Source organism: Hoplias malabaricus, unplaced genomic scaffold (genome assembly GCF_029633855.1).
Source record: "Hoplias malabaricus isolate fHopMal1 unplaced genomic scaffold, fHopMal1.hap1 scaffold_115, whole genome shotgun sequence".
NCBI lineage: Eukaryota > Metazoa > Chordata > Actinopteri > Characiformes > Erythrinidae > Hoplias > Hoplias malabaricus.
The window spans coordinates 98157-123156 of NW_027100973.1; the positions used below are offsets into that span (position 1 = coordinate 98157).

At 41.8% G+C, this 25000-nt stretch overlaps 1 protein-coding gene across 1 annotated transcript in view; it reads left to right on the forward strand.

Annotated features, from left to right (window-relative positions):
* Positions 1-25000, forward strand: part of ndrg4 (NDRG family member 4) — a gene marked incomplete at its 3' end in the record, with an annotated part of 33671 nt that overhangs the window by 261 nt on the left and 8410 nt on the right. The window contains exons 2-5 of the mRNA XM_066658952.1: positions 2654-2727; positions 15936-16026; positions 18694-18828; positions 24705-24743. Coding sequence (XP_066515049.1) covers positions 2654-2727; positions 15936-16026; positions 18694-18828; positions 24705-24743 — 339 coding nt within the window. The remainder of the gene's footprint in view (positions 1-2653; positions 2728-15935; positions 16027-18693; positions 18829-24704; positions 24744-25000) is intronic.

Here is a 25000-nt window from a genome sequence, read left to right on the forward strand (position 1 = left end):
TTTCTCCTGGATACGGTGTACGGGAACTTTCATTGGCTAATGTAGAGGCATCCAAAGTGTGGAGGAGTGTGTGTTACGAGCTTGTGCTGGTTTCTATTGGTGTCCAGTGAACAGCAGATGTGTCTTCAGTGCGTAAATATGAATATACCACACTGCACATACACAACCAACTACAGTTAAATTAAAGGCCCCTTGGGGATATTTAACAGAATAAATCCCCTGTAGGGACTTTTACAAATGTGGCATGTACACAAAGTACTCACAGAGCTGATTTAAAGGCCCTATAGGGACCTTCAGAAAAACAAACACCGTCGCTTTCCAGTGAAACACATCTGTCTCCATGTTTGTGGAGGGGGAGTTTAGTACATCGTTTGAACACAGCAGGTGTCCTTCACATTGTGTGGAAGAGTCCTGAAGAATGGACCAATAGAAATGCTCTAAAATGACTAATAAACACCATCTGTTTACATTGACTTCCACTGAAAGTTAAGCAGGTTTTTTTTCTTTCTCCTGTAAAGTTACTCTTTTGGAGACACAGACAGCGACGATATGCAAAGTACCACAGCGTCATGAGCAACACCAGCTGTGAGATGCTACTCCACACCTCAGCAGCCTCTGCACTGGCAGGTGGCTGTAGGTCGTCCGGTTGAATTTATTGACCTGCAAAAGAACTGCGGCAGTTCACTTAGTGAGGTGCCAAACCCACCCCCGAGTAGCACCCTGGAAACTTGCCTTCAAGGCTTTAGGGCCAGTGCTTTAACAGGTGTCTTTGGCTGTGTGTGTGTGTGTGTGTGTGTGTGTGTGTGCGCTCAGGATATATATTTAGAGGCTCTGTAATAACCGATAAGAACAGCTCTCTGTTTCTTTCTCTCCAGCTCACTACCCACTAGTGGCACTTCATATAATATTCGGGCCGTTGGGTGGGGAGGGGTGGGGAGGGGGTTCAGGATGCGATATGCGCTGGAACTTTCCACTGTTGTCATGGCTGTAGTTCAAAGCAAGGCGTTCATTATCTGTGTCGTCACTTTCAATTGGTTGGAGGTCCTGGAAATTGAATTCCAAGCGCTCCCTCGCCCTCCTACTGTGAAATATGGGCGAGGCTTTAACAATAACAATAACAAAGCCGCAGTGACCAGGCCTGCAGGGTCCACACCAGAAAACCTGCGCAACAGCAGGGGCTAGATTTCTAGATCTGGGGTTCATATACAATTACAGTGTTGATTTATCTTAAGGTTCGGCCATTTTGTATTGTGAGTTGTGGAGATAGAGGTTTAAAACCCCAATGATGTGATAGACCTGTGATTTAAAAGGTGATCAAAACACTAAAGGCATTGTTGACAGTCCCGTACGACTACAAGTCTTCAGCAAAACAGACGCCCCACTCCTGTTTAAGGTGGAACGGTGTGCTGGAGTAAGAAACCGACTGTAGCTTGTTGGTAGTTTAACTCTATCTTGTCTGTAAGGTTTTATTTACTGTTTGAATTACAACAGAAACTAATTTGTAACTCGAGGTGTTTAGTTTTGTAGCATTTTCTGTCTGCGTTTAATTTCATGCTGTTACCTCTCTCCTGAATTTGGAGTCAGCTCCACCTTAAATCATTTGTAAGAAGCTAAAACAAGTTAATATTACCGACCTATGCAGCAAGAATAGAGCAATATCCTCTTCTCTTTTCATGCTTTTCACCATTTTTCAGCTGTGGTTCAGTCAGAAACGCACAGAGACAATTAGTTTTCCCTATTTACTGAGCCAGGGCTGTGTACGAACACTGGTGCTTTTCCAGCATGTGAACAGACCCGAGAGTGTTTTTGTTTTTGGTTCGAAACCTGTTCTCAGGAATTATCTGGGATTATCTTGAGTGACGTCCTTGTTGGATTTCAGCAGTTAATTTCGATTTAAATTCATCACGTCACAGTAGATTTGAGCCCCACTACAGTCCCCTGCGGCCATGTGAATGCGTTCCGTGCCGTGGTGTACGTTCGTGTATCTGTCACGGTTCACAATTTCTCTAAAATGTCAGGCTGGCTGTTATAGTGACGGTGTACAGCAAAGCTTTTTACACCATCCGCATTCAATCTGAGCACTGCTGGAGTGTGTGTCGGCAGATAGCTTGACGGCTTAGCTCCTGACTGTCATGTGTGAGAGAGCTGGACGTGGATTTGCATCAGACACAGTGTCCTAATTTTGTGCAGGTCGGATTGGATTGGAACTGATGTCGAATAGTGTAAAATGTACAGTTCTCCAGTGAATATTGATAGGGCTATCTCCGGGATTTCTCCAGCTACAAACGCTGTGATTGCTCAGATGCAGCTCCCACTCTGGGTTACATAACAATGCAACAGACGTCGGCTTGCCAACTTTTTTTATTGCTTCTGAGTGATAAATCTCATGGGCTAGAATCCTCCCTGTTACATCGGGACTGAAGAAAGTCAGACTCATCTTGTCTGCTCATGTATACTTTAGTGCTACACTACAGCTTTGTTTTCATTTGCCTTCTTCTTCCCTCAGCACAGAACTGTGGAGATGTCAGTGCATGGGAATCTGCTCGTTTTGCATCCAAGCTTTAGCCCAGCAATGTTTCAGAAACCTTATTTAAAATGCTCTTTCTGTCTATCCTCAGTGCAAACTTCAACAGTTCTTGTTTTGTACTGCTAGATGGGGCCCGGATTGTTCTGGAACTTCCCCTCCAAGACTAGCTGCACGGTTTCGCAGACCCTGCTGCAGACAATGTACGTAGTTCCGTTTTGCAACCGTAGCTCGTAGCTCCATCTCTTCATTTATATTTTGTCCGTCTTTTTTTGCTCGTGAGTTCCATCGGCCGGACAGTTGTGATGTCTGACCACGTCATGGCCACGCCTTGAGTTGTCGGCCAATCATAGATCAGTGTTGCATGCGAGCAACCAATCATTACACACAGCATTGGACCATGTTCATAAACTCATAGTCCAGTGGCACTGTGCCATTACTTAATGCACCAGACAAGGTTGAGGAGGTTGAATGGGTCACGTTCATCTCATCTGGATCTGAAGTCGCTGCATGGTTTGTCCAATAATCAAATGTTCACAAATTTCCAGTAGGCCCTTTTTAGCAACACTCGAAGTCATCCAAACTCTTTTCATTATTACATTCCCTATAATTTATCTGAAAGGGACACTAGGTAAGATTTGGTATTTTGGGGGAGGGAGGTAGGCATGTGGTTTCCTACCCTCCTCCAAAAGTTACATAGTGCAGTTTCTGCAGTGCTGAGCCCAGAGTAGCAACAACAGAGGCTGTATTCCCCCTATTACAGTGTTATTTAGAACAGTGTATGACTTAACGTGAGCTATAAAACAAACACAACTTCACTCTGTGGCAGGAGCCAGCCATTTTCCTGCTTTCCTGATGAAACCACTCCTTTTTTTTAAAGCATGAATTTCACATGTACATCCGGAAGCAGCGGATCACATTATGTCATGATTTGGAGCGATGTCATGTATTATTTTGCAATGTTAAATTTAAGATACATATATTTAGAAACAGAAGCAATTCTGTATGAATGTGGAACTACAAGCCTTCAGATACACGCTGAAGTTGTGTTCATTTTTATAGCCCACGGTCATGAACTAAACCACATCAACAAATCTGTGTGGCCTTAAAAGAGACAAGGGCCTGGTCTGAGAGACCTGAGAGAGAGAGAGATTTGGGGGATGTATGTACTGAAAAGGTTTGGAAGGTTTGGCTTTCTGGTGATTGCTAGCTACATTAGCTTCATAGCTTCAGTGCCAAACTACATAAGCAAAACGTCTCGGCTGAACTGCTTTAACTAGACATTGACAACTGGAAAAAGTTTAAATCAGGCATACACTTTTAAGAAAAAAGGACTTGGGGGAATGAACAACACGCTTCATGTTTCTGGAACAACACCCATCTCTGGAGTTTTTCTTGGCAGTTAATCAAAGTGCATTAGACTGCTTGCTGACAGTGCACTTGCTTGCAGATTTCAGAGTCATATCGTTAACATTAGTATTGGATGGAGAAGAAGATGCACTAAACTTTTGCTGACACTCTTTAGGTAGCTATCAGATGCAGAAGGATCTCTTTTCTTCTCAGGATCTCATGGATGTGAGATGTACTGGATCTATCCTGAGGACGCTAGTTCAAAATATAGATACAGGGGGATGATACAGAGCCTGGATTTATGGAGGACTCGATTTCTTCTTGACGTCTTAGTAGCTGGTAAAGGGAGAGTGATCTTCCAACAAATGGTTTTAAACCACAATTCATTAATGAAAAGAAGGGAACAGCATTCATCTTCCAAACTGCTCACTGTGAAAAGCCTTCAAACACTCCCCATTGTCACTCGCTGGAGAAGCTGCATGGTAGAAAACTACACGTTTCAAAGAAGAGGGACTGCAAAGGTGTTAGAAGTCCCTCTTGTTTTGGCAGAGGTAAGAGAGTCCTATTGTGAGCCACACACTGCCTCACCGTCTGCTGGCCTGGCTCGGACCACTAGCACCGGGCGTTTTGAGGCAGGACTCTCACCGTGGGGTGGGGCTGGAAATGTAGTGAATTCCTCCGGAGGCAAAGGGGGCGTCTCTGATACAGACCATACCAACCAAGATAGCCCCAGCCAGCCCACAGTCCACTACCCAGTATCCCACCAGAGGTGTGAAGTGAGTTGTCTCAGATGTGCAGCAGCACACAGGAGGTCATGGGTTTTATGTTTTTAATCAACAGCTCTGATGCTGAATGTCCTGGCCACCTTCCAGTCTCCAGCTCTTTTTAATACAGAAGTTCCCCCAGGTGTCCAGTTCCTGAACTGAGCACAGACACAAGGACGCCAGACCCGGTGCATTGTATCACATCCTATTTCTGGCCATGGCCACCAAACATGCTGTGATAACACCCCATAACTTACACTCACAGAATTAAAGAGAAGAAACAGAGAACTTTAGAGTTAATAAAGGAAAGGAAAGGAAAAGAGTTGCCATAAAGGAAACACTTTTGATTCCAGGAAATTTTAAAGAAACAATAGGTTGTAATTCTATCTTAAAATTACAGCTTCAGAATCATTGTGATGCTCCACTCCTGGCTCAGCACTTAAGAAACTGAATTATGTCAAATTTGGAGGAGGGTACGAACTCCCCCTCAGCCCCTGCCCCCGATTTCAGGACAGTGCTGTAAAAGTGAATTACACTCTGCAACTGTAGGGGGAGCAGAAAGCAAAATTCCTTACTTAAAATTTAAATTAAAAAACGTACCCAGTGTTCCGTTTATTTTATTAAAATGTTCTGTTATACTCTCGCTGCAGCAGTGATTACAGTTATTTAGACCAGGTCAATTCCTTTCTAATAATGCATCTTGAAGTTGGGAGGGACTTTTGAGCACCACATCATTAGCTGGTGACCAAAGAAATACAGGGATAGCCCATTCCATTTTTTTTTTTTTGTTTTTGGCCCGAATCCTGATCCAAGTCCCAAGTCGTTTAATACTGAGGGTCTTCTGATATCCTGTCTCAGGCCTACACTTGTATTTGTCTAGATACTGTTGCACATGGTGCAGCATTACAGTAGTAAAAGTAGAATTCTTAATATGACCCAGATAGTAAAATTATTTTGGGCCAGACTTGGGCCACAATCTCCAATTTCTTTCTGCCCGATTGTTAGATGTGGGCCAAGTGCAGACCCGATGAGGGCTACCCCTCACTTTAGGGCTTCAGCCTAAAGTGAACCCCACAATTGGGCCAGAATCTAACCACAAATGTGTATAATAACTGCTATCTGGGGAGTAATATATTCAAAACACCACTTTGAAATGCTGCAGACATTTAACTGCATTCTGCCACAAATTGCGCTCCCTGTTACAACACCTGTGTGACAAAGGGTTGTGCTTTGGTTGGTGCAAAGTAATGCTGATAATTAAAAAGAAAATGCCATGATCGGCCCAGATACAATCACTGAGATGGGTTACAGACACCCCTATAGCTGTAGTAATCCAGAAAAAGTAGCTTACATTAGTTTGGTTTCATTTTCACTAAAAACATAAACATTTGATGTATTATGTTGGAGATAGTTAATGTAGCTCAGATATTTCAGTTTCATCCTGACAGCGTGTATGGCCTGGCTTGTTTTTTCCATTGTCCATCTTAAAAATATTGAGCTGGCAATTGGCAATCCAGAGATGATTTCTCTAGTATCTACACTAAAAAAACATTGGAGAAAATGTGCTGTAAAACGACTTCATCACCACCTTTTCCCGCAGTGTTTGAAACTGACAGCAAGTCAAGTTTCTAGAAATGTGCCTAATCGTTTGGGACATGTCTACCGTATGTGGACAGACATTCTGTGGTTGTTTGTGTGAGCTCAGGCTCATTCTTTCGCCCCTGTGTTTGTGTCTTGGTATCCTTCGCTGAGCCTGAACTCACAAAAAGAGTCCCTGAAGAAAAGGTTAGTTGTTCAGTGGTTCGAACTGAAAGCTGCACTGAGTACAAATTGACATGGTTTTAGAAATGCAGATCAACTAGCAAAACAAAGCAGGAGAAAATAGGTCAAGTTAACTTCCATTTGCAAATCAGAGGCGCCCCTTTAGTGGTGCACGTAGTGGCATAACTAGGACTTAATGGGCCCTGATATGCCTGTTCTTAACACAATTACTTTCAATGAATTAAAATAAGAATATATTTGTTGGTATAATGGCCCTAACCAGATGTCCTCCATGAGCCTCTAACTTTAAACTGAATGTTTTAGGTGGGTTAGTTTGGGTAACTTTATATCAGTAATTAAATTATTTATTATTTATGAGTTATAAATAATAATGTGTCATGGTGAAGGCTGTGAAGGATCTATAAAGCATGGGTGAGGTGCATTATCAGGTGCATTTTGAACCAGGGCAGTAGTCAGGACAGGATTCTCTGGGAAGATCCACAATCAGTACTTTCCTAATGTTTATGTGGCTAAATTCCATCAAATCCTCACAGAAATGGTTCAACATCTAGTGTAAACATTCCCAGAAATGTAGAGGGTGGTAGCTCCTATGATCATAATTTCACAAGAAAATATGCACAAGCAGGTGTTTATAAACGTTTGGTCATGTGATGATAATAGGGTCACTGTGTCCAAAATGGCTCCCTATTTACTCTTAACTCTTGTCTGTGTTATTCACTATAAAGTGTACTGCGATAGGGACCTGAATACAGGAGGGTAATGAACAATTTTAGACACTTCCTCGTGTCAGTTTTTACCAAACGACGCAGTGGATTATGGATATACGCTAGCCGTTAGCATACATAGCTTGTACACTACTTCTAGCAGTACATTAGAGTATTGTGTGAGTGCACTCAAAATTGTCCAGTGTTTTTGAAGACTATTACAAAATGGTGGAACCCTAAAATGATGCACTATATAGTGACTATAGACCCTTTGCATAATGTATTGATTGCCCAAAGGACCAATCTGAATACCTCTTTCTGGGATGCATGTTCATGGATGCACCTGTCCCTCATTAATTGGCAATGATTGGGGAACATTAGCTAGCTCAATAGAGTCGTTAGCCTCACACAGTTAGCCCAGCAGAGTAGCTCTCATATGGGACTGAATTGGATGCTCTTCCACCAGTCCATTTCTGTTTGGACAGATCTACCCACAAGCCACTCACTGGGGACTTGGGCACTTTGCGTTCTGAGCATGCTGAGGTGAGTGCCCTTTGCTTGTCAGGAGAAACCAGGCGCTCCTCATTACAGTGCTTCTGCTCTCCACCTGGCTCCTGTCTTTTGTTTTCCTTGTCCATGTGCTCCATATCATTACGGCCAGCTTTAAATAATGAATATTGTCCCAGTGTGCATTAGACTGGGTCTGGACTAGGATAACTTCCAGTGCTCGTTGCTGTTTCCCTCCTGTTTCTCTCTAATCCTCATTAGCATTAGTTTTGATATGGCTAATTAAAACTGCAGACTACAGTTAATTACTTTATAGAGGGAGAGAGCTTAAAAACAAACAGAGCTGGGCGGCTGACAGGGATGGTCCTGTTTTGGGTCGTTGTTGCATTTGTTTTGACTGGAGGACAGTCAATATTGTTTGTTGCCAAGATATTAAACCAACTGTTGATGCTTCTGTTAGCATGTAGCATGGGTCTGGTATTAAAGTCCTGTTTGTTGTCCCATAAATAGCACAGCTCCAGATTTTAATTTTATTGAATCGTGCACCCACACACACAGAAAACAGAAAAGGCCCAGTTTCCAGATATTGATTGGGACTTGGTGTGTCGGGTCAGACTCATTCCCCACATCCACTGCTAGATTGATTTTATGTCTAAAAGAACGCAATTGTCTACCTACCTCTGAACTCACACACACACACACACACACACACACACACACACACACACACACACATAATGACCTCTCTAGTGAATTCAGTTGACCGTTAATTCACTGATCAATTGACCACATTTTAAAATGTCTATAGACCTGTTCCCAATAACTCAGAATGTGAACTCATTACAAGACTACACTTGTTAAATATTTGGCGCTTGACTGTGTCAAAATCCTAAAATCCACCAGCAACGAAAGAGTACGCCCCCTTTATAACCTACCCCCATATTCCTCTGGTGCAATAACAAATGTAAATTTGACCATTGGTTTTCCCAAACATGCAGGTTTGTTCCCTATCACAGGGATAGCCCTGTAGAGTCTCTACAGTGTACTATACTCAGTGTGTGAAGAGACAGTCAACATAAAAATACTTGAAAATGCACTTGAGGAATAATATATATATATAAATCCAGTTAAATCCAGTTCAATCCAGTAATTCAAACCTCTTCTGGAAGCAACAAACCCGAAAGCAATATGAAGCATCGCTGCCCTTTCAGTGTATTTCGTTTGCTGTCAGTGGCCCAAGTTACAGCAGTGGTTTTATTTACCTTCACTTTGCTTCAGTGTTATTCACTGTCTAACTACAACACATTAGACTGGAATACAGTGACTAATACAGGAGGATGATTATTTCAAACAGCAGCCCTCTTGTATACATTGGTCCAAGGGATATGAATAACTCAATAAACAAGGAACAACAGAGGTGGTTGTATATGAGACGGGGTGCATGCTCCACAAAACACAGCAACTGGAATCCAGTCTGTCCAGTTGTTGCAGGGGGTAAAGCAAGGCAAATAAACGAGTGAAGTCTGAGCACTGTTTCTTGAAGTGGGAGGGCTTAAATTTTCTTATCTACACAAGTGGGATGTCAGTTCCAGTTAGATATACAAAATCACACTCAGTGCCTCTAGCCTGAGACAGTGAAGGTAACCACAAATGTCCTCAGAGACAAATAAAGTTAGTCACTCTGTTGGAAAGCATACGCTATCCAGGTCTGTTACATAAGCCAACATTCGCCCAAGCTGACTAGCATGGTACTTGTTCAGTGGAGAGGGGGGGTGGCATCCTACCCACCAAAAAGCAAGGCCCGTTGTAATCGTTTGGACTCCCGGCCTCTGATGGCTGAGGTCCCTCCAAAGCTCAAACCTGCAGTTTCCTGATGACAGGGCCCAGTTTGATAACATAATACCAAGCTGCAGAGACGAAAATATCTTCCTCCAGTGCATTAAAAAATCATTTATACTCATTTTAGTTCCCTGTGTGTAGTATTAGTTTAATTTTCTGTGAAATGTAGGGAGTAGGGACAACATTTTCTGGCCATGAGAAGCTCCTCTCTTTTAATTCCCCATGAATTGTGGGACAATAGTGTCCATCATCACCGTAATCAACAATCGACTGGATCTAAGTGTGCAATGTGGATTTTTTTTCAGTGTTCTCAGCTTTGAGTTTGAGTTTTTGAGACAATTGCACCACTTGAGAATCCATTATAACCATTATATATGACATATATGACCATCACCATGTACAGCATTGGCTAGAGAAACACATCCCTCAACACTGCGTTGCGAAGCAGTGGAACTGAGGTGATGAAGCTATATTCAAACCCTTTGAGATGAGTTGGAGTGGCGTTACTGATCCAGAACTAATTATCCAACATCGGTACCTGACCGCCATCTTTATTTATTTTTTTTACATGGTTTAAATCAGTCAAACAGCAATGGACCCAGCTGCTGCAGAAATAGTGGAACAAACATCCTGTTGAAGCCCTAGATTTCAGAAGAAATACTGGGTGAGCGGATTTCTTTAAAAAAATTTGGGCCAAATAGTGTAGCATTAAAAAAGCCATTGGTTTCTCAAGGCGTCATTGTTAACGCTGGCCAGGGCAAGCCTTTCTGGAAACAGGGAAAAGTCAATAGAGATGCCAGAGCAACCCAGCAGGGTCCGCCGGCACTGCTTGATGTTGTCATAGCAACAGAGGCCCGGGTACCGAGCCCAATAAAAGCCTGTGGGAACGAAGGGGAGGGCGTAACTGGTGTTTGATGTGATAGAGCTCCTATTTTTGGGCAGGAGGAGAATATAAGACAATAAAGACATCTCCTGCGAGGAGCAGACAAAGGCGTAAACGCTGGTGAGTCAGTGGTAATGAAGCTCATCAGATCTGATGAATACTTGTCTAGAGGTGTGTAATGAAGTCTTTTATGAGGCACCCTGACTGCGCTTTTTCAGGAATTTATGTGTAAAGTCACTGGACACTAATTACACACTAGCCATGCAAACTAGCCTCTGAGCCTCTGGATTGAAGTCGGTGTTCCCAGGATCTGATTTTCCTTGGATTGTGTGTCCGCAGGATTCTAATGTCGCTATTCAATATTCTGTTGACACACATTGTTTCAAACACCTGTTTGAAGTCTAAATATCTAATATTATTATGTAATTAGGAATTTGAAACTCTTAAAACACAACAGAACTAAAGGTTATCCTTTTATTTAACTCAGAAAATTGCTAAAAGATTGTTAAAAACCGAGAATATTTCTGTAGATACATTTTTCTTTTCTTTTCTTTAACTTGACTCAGACGCTAGTTTATGTTGAAGCCACAACATTAGTTTCCAGAATGATTAATTGCTGCATGTTGTACTATTAAAAAGCAATGTTCTCTGTGAGTCAGATTCAGTGGCGGATGCTGGTCTTTCAAGGAGGGGAAGCTCAATTTCGGTCATAAGTACATCAACTACATCATAAAATGTGTGGGTTTATTTATACGTAAATTCTACCCTCCGTTCCTTTTCAAGAAAATGATCTGTGACCCTGTCGTACCAACAAGGCGTCTTTTCCAGGGACTTGACTAGTGTCCTCTCAATGGCCAGCAGAGCTAGGCTTAAACGGCCTTGGCCCATGTGAAGTGTGTCCGCCTGTGAGTGCTTTGTGACGGTGGAGGGGCTCAGCAGCACCCGCTGGACAGAAACTGTGATAGAAGTCAGAAAGAGTGATAGAAGTCAGTCTCCAAACACAAGCATCTACAAAAAAACCCACCAGAAATAGAAGATCGATTTGTCTCTAGTCGTTTTTAACAAAGAAAATGCCACTAAGAGGATTAAGAAAGTCTGGTTCAACTCAGAACAGAATAAAAATGTAATGTTCCCACGGATCTTTACACCAAAGGATCGCTGATTCGCTCATTTCGCTGTCAATCAAAAAGGGATTCAGCCTCAGACAGATCATCCAATCATCATGCAGAAGCTGAGCGTCCGGGCCAGCCGAGGCCAGCCCACTGCCCCATAGACCCCCAGAGACGCTGAGCGTCCGATGGGCGGGACAAAGCCCAGCATTTATCCAATGACTCGTCTCATTTCACCGCACTTCGCTGCACTTCGCTATTGAACTCTGTGGACACTGTTTAAAGCACTGTGAAGCTGCGGGAATGATTGAGAGGAAAGCCGCGTCTTTACCAGTGATAAGAAGCTGATTCTGAACAAAAGTTGAGCGCGTTGTAGTGCATATTTATTCAATGACATGTACACACAACAGTATATATTTGATCACTTATTTTTTGACATTTTAGGGGAAGCTGAGCTTCTCTTGCAGTCTTAGAGCAATCACCTCTGGTCAGATTTTAGCCAATTAGATTATATTTGATTTGATTTTGAAAAGTTCTGTAATATATAGGGAATGGGAGAAATATTCCCAAAGCCTCAGCTTCCTGCCACTAACACTGGACATCATCACTGGCCTGGTCACACACTGCTTCAGCCAGAGAGAAGGGATCTGGGGAAAAAAAAAAAAGTTTACATATTGGTCATTTGAACTTGTGGTAGTTATCCAACAGTTGGCTGTGAGGCTCGAGCTTCTGTTATGAAACCGAACCAATCATCTGCTGAAGAGCTGCTGAATCATTCTAACACCATCGCAGTCAAGTGCCAATAAATTATGGATAGAAAAAAAATCCTTTTGAATGGCTGCAGTATTAGATTAGTGTCTTTGCTTAGAGACGCCTCTTTTTTTGTTTAGTTGACATTTTATTGGATTTGTTACACTGCTTATTATATAAATCTCCAATATTAGAGCTGGGATGGGTTCCCACAGGTCGGGCAGTTTGATAGCTGTTCTCTGTGAGCTAGAGGACTCTGCTCTTCAATTTTCATTCATTGCTTTGCTCTAGCAACTGCATCTGTGTGGCATTTTGAAAGTTATGAATGCACCAATGTTGAGTTGTTATTATATATCTAAGTACATACACATAATGTATATTAAAATACATTGAAAACAAAGTCTGTGGTTTGTTAATTTCCTTGAAGAGCTGTGTCTAGAGGTTTGCACTGACTGTAACCTGATTGTAATTTGCACATTTTGAACATTTGGAATTTAATGCATGAAACATAGTCTGGGACCGAGGGATGTTTACCACTGTGTTAAATCTTTTACTAATTCTTTTGGGAACTGAGGATACCAATTGTTGCAGTTTTGCTAGTAGATTTTTAGTCTGTAATCACAGTTTCTTCTTAGAATAACTATAGGCTATGGCTTTCTCCTTTATGATAATGTTTCAGGTTGCAATTCTTTATGCATCTGTGGTTAGTGGCAACTCTTTTCCGAAGTGCTCCCAAACCCATGCAGCTATATTTATCACAGTAGCATGACAGTTCCTCATGCAATGCCATCTGCGGGTTGAGGCCACACTCGTACAACTGTGGTGTTCTGCCTTGCTCAGCATGGACTGAGATTTCTCCACATTTCCTGAGTCTCCTAACAGTATTAAGTCAATAAATGGTGAAAGAACTTGTTTGTTTACAACATACAACTGAAAAATGTTCTCTTTTGAAATGATTAGAAATTCTCTCATGAAGTTTGGCCCAAAGTGATGAGCCATGCCCTCTCCATGCTGGAGAGACTGAGCCTTTGGTGGATGCTAATTTTACTACATTTTATATTCACCTGCTTGTAGTGGAGTGGGTCAAAATGGTGGGACTTCGCTTTAAACCCTTAGCTTTAATTTGCCTTCATCCCTACTTTTTTGGAATGTGTGGCATCATTTATTTATTGTGCATTTGTGCGTTAAATGAAGCTCCAAGAAATTGAACACCTCACATCACAACTTTCCCAACAACAGGGTTTGTATTTTTATTATATGTTTTATTTATATGTGGTTGTATTGTCCTTGCTGCTCTTTGTTTTGGAATCATTTTGAATGTGAGTTGATTCACATCATTTGCATTTTACATCACGTCTATTTCTATGTGTGCGTATTGTGTTATGCATTTCATATTTATTGTGTGAATGGAAGCATGCCAGAGCAAGCTAAGCATTTTGAAATAACATGAAGCTCTCTGTGTATGAGTTTGTAAACTGAAGCGAAACCTGAGCCTGTAGAGCCCACTCATCCTGCTTGATTGAAATGTTCAGCCCAGCTCCTGCCCTGCTATTAAAATATAAACGATGAGTGCATACACACTGCTGATGTTGCACGTCATGTGGTATATCATCCTCCTGCTAGCTCCTACATATATACACCCCCAGAGTGTGAAATATAGAGCGTTAATCAGGGAGAGATTGTACAAGGGTTACCTCTAACACAGGTTTGTGTTTCAGTGAACTGTAATTCTGCATTTCCCTCCTGTCTATGTGTTATCAGTCGGTATTTTTCTCTGGAAAACATGAGAGTCTCACAATCATCTCATAGTTGAAAAACTGTCCTTGCTTTCAAGGGTAGGGTGAACAGTCTGTCCTCTCCCCATCACTCAGTATGGATCTATGCAGCTGTCTGTTAGCTAATGTCGACAGTGAGTTGAGCTTTAGTCGCATTGAAATGTTATGGTCACACACTTCTGTCTCATAAGTAGCTTGTGATAGCCTTTGTCTTCATAAATGTAAAAACTTTCAGTGATTACTTTCTGTGGTGGTGGTCCTGGGGTGGTTGTGATGGGTTGAACATGGGATGCTTTAAGTCATAATTAGAAGACTAGACCTAATCCCAGTAACTCACACTCGTGATATACTTTCGTCAGTTGCAGCATGAACCGCAGATAGTAGAAACTAGAAGATTCCCTGGGCTCTGATTTATACAACACTCAGCTCAGCTTTTAGTTTCACAGAAGAACTTTAAAAATGTAGAATATGAAAGTAATGAAATTAAACTATTACTGGTAACACCTTAAATGACAGCCCGCTAATTACTGGGTAAGTACAGAGTAGGTACCTGTAAAGTAAGCCGTAAGATAAAATAAGTACTAAGTAAGTACCTGTAAAGTAAGCCATAAGTTAAAATAAGTACTGAGTAAGTACCTGTAAAGTAAGCCGTAAGATAAAATAAGTGCTGAGTAAGTACTTGTAAAGTAAGTACAGAGTAAGTAAAGGGTATGATAGTATAAATATGTGGTTATTACTGAGTGTCTTACAAACATTTTACAAATAAGGCACTATGTTAACTATGTTCCGAACCCATTGTACTTCTCAGCACAATTATAGATTACAAAATGTAATTAAAACTATCGCAGTTTATTCAAGTGATTCTTACTGTCATTTTTATAAATAAGGAATGCAGCTACTATTTTAAAATCACTGTGTTTCTGAATGTAATTATAGCTCCTTTAACATTGTTTACAGGGCACCTACAGAGAAGGACATGGTCAGTTACTGTCATTACAGACACTAGCAGAGTTTCATAGAGCTTTGGACTCATTAGGTTCAGGACGTGATTTACCACAACTATCATCATCACATACTTCAGAGATATTTTACATTGCTTTGCCTACATTCACCTGGGCATTATATGAAAATGACTAATGAGGAAATGTGTGTTTCTCTTCTGCTCTTCTTCCTTATTTGTAAAACGTTTGTCAGACACTCAGTAATAACCATATATTTCTAGTATCATACCCTTTACTTACTCCGTACTTATTTTATCTTCGGCTTACTTTACAGGTACTTACTCTGTACCCAGTAATTAGCGGGCTGTAATTTAGAGTGTTACCCTATTACTAAAAATGTAGGGAATAAAATATGAAATGAATGAGTCTATGTTTTATTTAAAAGCCAAAGAATACAGCTCTGTTTTTAGCTTAGCTTCATTGTCCAAGTACCTGAATTTAAATGATTATTTTAGTGCTTAATTAAAACATAACTATTCTCTGATTTTGTAGTAGTACTAGTTATATTTTGACAAACCACTACAACTATAAAATCAGGGAATCAAATATGGAATGTATGACGTTTTGTTTTGTCAAACTTGTTAGCCTAGCTTTACTGTCACAGTACCTGAATTCAATCATTATTTTGGACACTCTGTATATCTTTATGCCTTTTCTCCCACTCTGGGGCAGTACATATTTTGAGAAAAGAAACAACCAGGGTCTCAGGTATATGAGCACTTTCAGTGTGCCTTGTTTATCTCTGATTTAAAAGCTCAGAATCTGCGGGGTGTTTAGTGGTGAATGTATTATGTAAGTGTTCCGTGCTGAGGCTGAGTGGAGAATAATATAAGGCTGGAGGGTGAAGGATAGATTTGATTGGATTATGGGATGCTGTGAAATGGCCTTGCTAATCTCAGGTGTGTGTATGTGTGTATGTATGTGTGCGTTGCCATGGTGATTTGCAGGTTGCTCTCCAGGATGGCTGGCATGAAGGAGCAGCAGTTTATCGAGGAAAAGCCGCTACTTCCAGAAACAAGAGGACAGGACACAGAGATGGTGAGTGTGTGTGTGTGTGGTCTGTGCCCTTTGCATCTAAATATAGCAGTCAGTTGGGACTGTCTGTGTCCTTATTTTTTAAATCGGTTTTAAAAGGCAGCAAGTGGACCATGGTTTGTTTCTCTGAACCCAAAAACCAGATGAGTGTCTGCTACAAACGTGTGGAACACTAACAGGATCCGAAAGGCATGAAATGTGGGGGCAAGAGAGACGCCATGTGAATTGATGTTAAAAAATAGCTCTTTTTGTACAAAACCTGGGACTTCGTGGTGGTTGGAGGACGTGCGGCGGCTCTGCTCTGCTCAGAGGCCTCAGAAGGAGTTTATTTTTACAGACAGACTGAAACAGTCTGGTATTTTAAGTGTGAGGAATCCAAACTGTGACGTAAAACTAAAAACGACTTCAAATGACCGGCACGCACTCTTCCAGATAATTTAATGGACTGAGCTGCAGATCTCCTCATTAAACTGAGTGAGACAGTTCAGATACAATGGAAAAATAATCATCATTATGGCGACGTGAGGATTATCAGAGTAATCCTGCTGAACCTATAAAGCGTGTCGCAGGTCCAGAGTGCACAATGTGATGAGTGCAGGAATTAAAGAAGGAATATGAAGCTTTGTTTTCATTCACATGCACAGTCCTCACCACCTGCCAGTCATGTTTTCCTATTAAAATAGCTCTCCAGTCATTTTCAGCCCTGCTGGCATTGGATAAGCTCATCAGGGGGGCATTTCTAATGCCAGGGTTAGACATGTCTCCTCAGTGAAGACGATATGCATCCAGACGGCATTAAAACCTCTACAAGATCAGCAAGTTTCTTGATTAACTCCTTGGGAGCATTCCTGCCTCCAGATGTGGCATATTGTAGCTGCAGAGTACAGACTACAGGACACTTCTTCAGCTCTTGTGCACTGCAGGGGCATCCAAACCCAGCCGGCCAGGCTTGCCTCTGTTTTTACTGAGGTCCTTCATCAGCTGCAAGGTGGGCTCTCTGAAATTTATGCTTCCAGTGAAGAACCGGAGCGAGTGCGCAGACAAGCTCTTGTTTTTTTTTCCCAATACTTGATGCCATCTGCATAGAAAAGTCAGTGGGTAATTTGGTTTGTAAATTTCTCAGGGGGCTGAGGGAGTATAACCCAGACGTGGCTGATCTGGACAGAAACAAATATCACAGTAAAAGAGGAAATGACCCCAGATTAATACAGCTTTTGAAGCTTTATAATGCTTTACCCATATTATACACACCCTATTTTATCCAGTATGTCCACCACCCACCACCCCCACCCCCCATCATCCAGCTCATCTTTGCTAGTGTAGAGTTAGAGGCTGTAGCTCATTGGTCGACGTGCCATATGTTCAACAATGGTCAGCATAATTTTGTATGGACTTTGGCTGGTGGACCACTGTTAACTAGCAGTGCTACTGTCATGTGTAAAAACCCCAGCAACACTAAAGTATATCTTATCATGTCTTATTCGCATCTACACACACAAACACGCACACACACACACACACACACTACCATGTCTGTTTAACTGCTACACTAAGTATGGTCCACTGCACCAATGCCATCTGGACAACAGCTGCCCAGTGGTCTGAAACTGACCAGTCATGACTTCTGTAGAGGGCAGAATTACATAGTTGGCCTATAAATTAGACAAAGTGAAAGAAATACAAGAACAGTGTGTCTAATAAAGTGGCCAGATAGTAGAAGTGTAAAGTAGGGGTTTCTAATAAAGTGGCCAGATAGTAGAAGTGTAAAGTAGGGGTTTCTAATAAAGTGGCCAGATAGTAGAAGTGTAAAGTAGGGGTTTCTAATAAAGTGGTCAGTTAGTAGAAGTGTAAAGTAGGGGTTTCTAATAAAGTGGCCAGATAGTAGAAGTGTAAAGTAGGGGTTTCTAATAAAGTGGTCAGATAGTAGAAGTGTAAAGTAGGGGTTTCTAATAAAGTGGACAGATAGTAGAAGTGTAAAGTAGGGGTTTCTAATAAAGTGGACAGATAGTAGAAGTGTAAAGTAGGGGTTTCTAATAAAGTGGACAGATAGTAGAAGTGTAAAGTAGGGGTTTCTAATAAAGTGGCCAGATAGTAGAAGTGTAAAGTAGGGGTTTCTAATAAAGTGGACAGATAGTAGAAGTGTAAAGTAGGGGTTTCTAATAAAGTGGACAGATAGTAGAAGTGTAAAGTAGGGGTTTCTAATAAAGTGGACAGATAGTAGAAGTGTAAAGTAGGGGTTTCTAATAAAGTGGACAGATAGTAGAAGTGTAAAGTAGGGGTTTCTAATAAAGTGGACAGATAGTAGAAGTGTAAAGTAGGGGTTTCTAATAAAGTGGACAGATAGTAGAAGTGTAAAGTAGGGGTTTCTAATAAAGTGGACAGATAGTAGAAGTGTAAAGTAGGGGTTTCTAATAAAGTGGACAGATAGTAGAAGTGTAAAGTAGGGGTTTCTAATAAAGTGGACAGATAGTAGTAGTAGTACAATGTGTGAGGTCTAATACAGCTTTTAAAGGTGTTGTGTTTATAGGCAGGTTTTTTTGTACCAGATTTCACTTGGATCTTTAAGCCATACCTGATCGACCTTTAGTAGCACCAAACCCATCCTCCACAACTACAGGGGGCGCTATTGAAGGTTGTTTTCTGTAACACTTTTTATGTGTAATGAGGCAGGCGAGAGGAGTGAGTGCAAATGCTCCCAGTGCTCAGCCCCGCCCCCAACCAGCACGCCCCACCCACAGGTGGCATGAGATCGCCCGTCATTGGCTGGGTGTGACACGCCGCCGCCGGACCAGCGGGTACATCCTGGTAACTACTGCACAGACCACGCCCACCCCATTCTCCAATAGCAACACACTAACGTTGGTCAAAACTCAATGAGACACTGGTTTTGAAGTTAATTTTGCAAAAACGTTTGAACTTTTCACACAGGTCAGATGTAGCTGATCAGGCAGGACATGTTTAACTTTGTGAAGATTGAATTCTTACGCTGCATTTACATCGGTCCGCTGCGACAGTCCTGACGTTCCATTGAATGGTTTGAATAATCCACAAATATTTCACAGAAGGGAAAAACGTTGTTAAATTCCAATGGAAGTCAATGTAAAAAGATTTTATTTGAAGTAATAATGGAGCACTTCCGTTGGTCCATTGATGAAATGTTCACACAGTGTAAAGAACAGCTGGGTTTAAATAACGTAGTAAAGTAAAAATCCACGATAATTGAGATACATGTTGTTCTTTTGACAGCGATTCTATGGTAATATACGTTTATTAGGACCATGCACATGCAGCGTTGCACTCTTTACAGAATCAAACATATTCTCCATTTCCTGATTCTTCTTCACATTATGAAACAGCTGTTATACTGACACCTAATGGCCTGGATGTATCAGATGTTCTCTATTATTCATATTAAAGTCTTTAAAACATGGCCGCCCCCATTCATAAGAGTCATATTTTATAGAAAAATGTTTGCTACATGGCGGCACGGTGGTGCAGCAGGTAGGTGTCGCAGTCACACAGCTCCAGGGGCCTGGAGGTTGTGGGCTCGATTCCCGCTCCGGGTGACTGTCTGTGAGGAGTGTGGTGTGTCTCCCTGTGTCTGCGTGGGTTTCCTCCGGGTGACTGTCTGTGAGGAGTGTGGTGTGTTCTCTCTGTTTCTGTGTGGGTTCCCTCCGGGTGACTGTCTGTGAGGAGTTGGTGTGTTCTCCCTGTGTCTGTGTGGGTTTCCTCCGGGTGACTGTCTGTGAGGAGTGTGGTGTGTTCTCTCTGTGTCTGTGTGGGTTTCCTCCGGGTGACTGTCTGTGAGGAGTGTGGTGTGTCTCCCTGTGTCTGCGTGGGTTTCCTCCGGGTGACTGTCTGTGAGGAGTGTGGTGTGTTCTCTCTGTTTCTGTGTGGGTTTCCTCCGAGTGACTGTCTGTGAGGAGTTGGTGTGTTCTCCCTGTGCCTGTGTGGGTTTCCTCCGGGTGACTGTCTGTGAGGAGTGTGGTGTGTTCTCTCTGTGTCTGTGTGGGTTTCCTCCGGGTGACTGTCTGTGAGGAGTACGGTGTGTTCTCTCTGTGTCTGTATGGGTTTCCTCCGGGTGACTGTCTGTGAGGAGTTGGTGTGTTCTCCCTGTGTCTGCGTGGGTTTCCTCCGGGTGACTGTCTGTGAGGAGTGTGGTGTGTTCTCTCTGTGTCTGTGTGGGTTTCCTCCGGGTGACTGTCTGTGAGGAGTGTGGTGTGTTCTCTCTGTGTCTGTGTGGGTTTCCTCTGGGTGCTCCGATTGCCTCCCACAGTCCAAAAACACACGTTGGTAGGTGGATTGGCGACTCAAAAGTGTCCGTAGGTGTGAATGTGTGTGTGTCTGTGTTGCCCTGTGAAGGACTGGCGCCCCCTCCAGCGTGTATTCCCGCCTTGCACCCAATGATTCCAGGTAGGCTCTGGACCCACTGCGACCCTGAACTGGATAAGGGTTACAGACAATGAATGTTTGCAAAATTTTGTTGGTAAAAGGGATTATAAAAGTTTGAAATACACTTTTGGTTCCCTAAACTTTTAAAGAATCATTAAGGAATATCCAGACTCTGCCATTTTATATAAATCTCTGAACTGACCTGGAGTCAGCTGTGCTTTTCCTGGAGCAGTGTACGCACCCTTTAGTCAAGGTGACTGGACTCGTGATTTAATCTAAAAGACATTTAGCCACTCATCAGAGAGACGTCACTGGCTCAGATGAGTTTTAGGAACGTTCTGGCATTTAAAACTCTGGGGAATGTTCTTGTCACTCATTTGATTGAAGCCGTCACCTTGCCCTGCTGTTATTAAAAAATCGGATGACCTCGATGAATGAAAACCTTTTGCAGGATAAATGGAATACTGAACCCCGAAGTCTGAAGTCTAAACCTGCTCCTAATAAATCAGGCCAACCACAACATCTTCTGGATTACTGCACAGGGCCAGGCAGCTTCCCTGAGTCTGACATGAATCTCACTCTGAGGTAGATCTGTGTGGCCTTCAGAAAGTGACAGAAGCATTAATATTCAGTAGAGTATCTGTCATAGCGATCATCTAAAGAGGTTTTTCCAGATATTTCAGTAAATAAATTGATAAGGAATGCTCAAATTGGTTGTTTACAATTTATTTTACATTTTTTAATAAAGTACAAATCACATAAGATGCAGATTCTAGTCCCTGAATGAACACGTTTATGTTTAATATTCCCATACGGAGGCAACCATGTTTAATTTTTGTTGTAATACAGAATATCTAATGCTTCCAGGCATTTCACTTGCTCTAGAGAATATTCACTAAAAACACAGTACAGGTTACTACCGCACAAACGTCCTTCTTTAGCACTGTGTGTGTGTGGTAGCCTCGAAGGTAGAGATGGGAGGATCTATCAGCCAGTGTTGATTTAAGAGGTGTTGACTCACAGCGAATGTGTTCACTGACGCCGTTAGCACATTAGCGAGAGGCTGATCAAGTGACTGATCCCCTGCTGTGTCATTGGTTTGGGTCAGAATAAATGCTTTGGCTCATACTAAATGCTTTGTCAGTTTTGGCCTGAAGCCTGCATCACCATTTACCACAGTGAACAATAAAAAAGAAGAATAAAAACAACAACAAAAACGTTCAGTTAATTTAGTTTGGTGGATAACGCTTTTCGTGTAACACAGCGGCCCCTATCGAAGCTCTGTGGTACTGCAGTGTGGTGTCGGCCTTAAAACCCACTGGTCTGACTGCTGCTGTGGACTTTCTTTCTCAGTAGTGGCTCATCTCACATCAAACCAGGCTCAGTTTCCCAAAACACAACGCCCTGCTGGTTTAAGACCATTTGAACTCATTTTTAAGGACTTGTTCTGAAATTGATAGGGTCCATGTTACAATGCTTTTGGGAGATTGCGCTCTTAGCACTCACTGCTAATCTCTATCTCACTCTCTCACTCTCTCTCTCACTCTTTCTCACTCTCACTCTCTCTCTCTCACTCTCTCTCTTACTCTCACTCTCTCTCTTACTCTCACTCTCTCTCTCTCACTCTCTCTTACTCTCTCACTCTTTCTCACTCTCACTCTCTCTCTCTCTCTTACTCTCTCTCTCTCTCTCTCTCTCTCTCTCTCTCTTACTCTCTCACTCTTTCTCACTCTCACTCTCTCTCTCACTCTCTCTCTTACTCTCTCTCTCTCTCTCTCTCTCACTCTCTCTCTTACTCTCACTCTCTCTCTCTCACTCTCTCTTACTCTCTCACTCTTTCTCACTCTCACTCTCTCTCTCACTCTCTCTCTCACTCTCTCTCTTACTCTCTCTCTCTCTCTCTCTCTCTCTCTCTCTCTCTCTCTCTCTCTCTCTCTCTTACTCTCACTCTCTCTCTCTCTTATTCTCTCTCTCACTTTCTCTCACGCTGTCACTCTCTCTCTCTCACTCGCTTTCTCACTCTCTCTCTCACTCTCTCACTCTCTTTTTCTCTCTCACTCTTTCTCTCTCTCTCACTCGCTTTCTCACTCTCTCTCACTCTCTTACTCTCTCTCACTCTCTCTCTGTCTCACTCTCTCTCTCTCACACTCTCTCTTTCTCTCTCTCTTACTCTCACTCTCTCTCACTCTCTCTTATTCTCTCACTTTCTCTCACGCTGTCTCTCGCTCTCTTTCTCATGCTCTCTCTCTCTGTCTCACTCTTTCTCTCTCACGCTTTTTCTCTCTCACTCTCTCTTTTTCTCTCTCTCACTCTCTCTCTGTCTCACTCTTTCTCTCTCTCACGCTTTTTCTCACTCTCTCACTCTCTTACTCTCTCTCTCACTCTCGAAGTAAAATTTGAGCATAATAGTATAGTAACACAATTTTCTTTCTTACTCCAAATGTAGTCAAATAAAGACACGTTTGGAATTTAAAGTTGGTGTCTAACGTTCACAAAGAAGCTTTTTAGAAATCAGGGTGCAAGTCTCTGTGAGCAACTCAGAGGAAGACGTCTGAGGAGAATTCCTCTGGACAACATGGAAATGACTGAGAATCATAAGCACGTCTATAAGATGTTGCTAAAAGGAGATTTCCAATGGCTTTCCCAGTTTCTGCTGAATTTAAACAATGCAAACAAAGACATCTGGAATGGTTTGGTATAAAACTGTAGCACTGAAGAGAGACACCACCGCAGTAAACATTCTGAGATTATGTTTCTCTCTAATTAACCAGTCTACATCAAAACACTCAGCGACTGAATGATGCAAAAATGTAACCTATTGGAAACCTATAGGACATCAAACGTGGATGCATTTGGAGTAAGGCAGAGAAGTGGACACATCTGAACCTTCTGCTACTATTTCTTTAACCAGTGGGTTTTATAAAGTGACCTGAAGTCAGCTTTACTCTGCAGGTCCGAGTATAACCTGAGTGACTGCTTCTGTGTGCAATCCATCACAGTTTAGATTACACAGGCCACTGTCTGCGTAATCTGTCATTTACAGCAAAAATACTCATTTCAATGTCTGTATTTTCTAATGTCCAGGATGGAGTCAGACACCTGAATTGCTGTGAGAGTGCTTCTAATAAACAGTTGTATATTCAGTCTAATCTAATCTAATAAAATCCACCGTGTGCTGCTTTTGAGTCACTACTCACACTAACTCGCCTTTGTTTTCTTACTCCAGATGTGCAGGACATTGAATGTTGCCCAAAAGTGCTGACATTCAATGATGAAATATGATAACCCTCTATCAACTATTTGGTGTTTTCTCATTTATGCATACATACAATGTGTTGTGCAAGGTTGCCAGATTGGTTCTGTGGTTTCCAGCCCAAAGTTAATGAATAATATACTCCCCATGAAATACCACAAAAGTCAAGCATTTAAACTAAATTAATCTCTGTTATTTTCTAATGTTTTGCATTCAAAAGCTGACATATTAGTATGTGTTCATGTTGAAGACGGCATAGGACAACATAGCATGGGTAGAAAATGTTGCTACTCAATCTGTGGAACAGTCTTTACAAAGACAAGAAATCACCCCACCCAGCACAATAACATACTATCAGTTGGGCAGGAAACCACTGGATCTGGCAGCACTGGTGTTGTGTGCTGTTAAAAGTAATTTTATGTTGCTCTTGGATGTCTGTTTTCACACTAACCTTTGCTTCCTCACCCTAATGAGTAGGAAATAATTTAAAATGCTAACGCTAAACGCTAACAATCCTAGATGCTGAATAATGAAAACCAGAGGGGACCAGTTAGCAGTATGTTAGCAGTTAGCATGATATTGTTTACACTTTGAGAGCTGGTCAGCATTCCAGCAAGAATTTACACTGAATTTACAAAAAATTATGTCTAGGCAAAGTGAAAATATCTTAAATCCAGCTGATACAAGTAATTTAATATTTTGAGATCTTTGTAAAAATATTATAATGTTACAGTATTTTACCTTTATGAACAGAAATGATCTCACTGTGTTGGTACAAAGTTTATTATTCTAGGAAATACTCTAGAGACAATCAAAATCTGCCAATAGAAGGAAAGCAGTATAGGAAATTAAATGAACAGTTAGAAATGACAACCATGTCCTTCCACCCTCCAGTAGCTGTTTAGCACATTAGCCTCATTAGCTGCTTCATATTATGCTAAAGGTTATTTAGAGCTATATTCAGTGCTCTGTACATTTATTATAAGGATGGTGCCAGGACTCTATCTCATTCTAACCTTTTATGTGTGCTTTGCAGGAGAACTGTGAGACCTTTGTACCTGCAGGAGACTGGAAGGTACTGAAATATTTTTTTATTTGTACACCTGTTAGCATTTAGGAAGAATTCAGTAAACCTCCCATCACAGATTATAAAGATGTCTGGTCTTGTTTTAAGTCTGTATGTGTCAAAGCCAAATCGAGGATAAAGATGGGTAAACACAGGGCCTATCTGGGCTGTACACAACTCATAATGAGCCGATGTGAGCTGCCTGCTGATAGCTAGCACATAGCTAGCCTGTGTTTTCTGGCTAAACATGGAGCCTGTAGTCATCA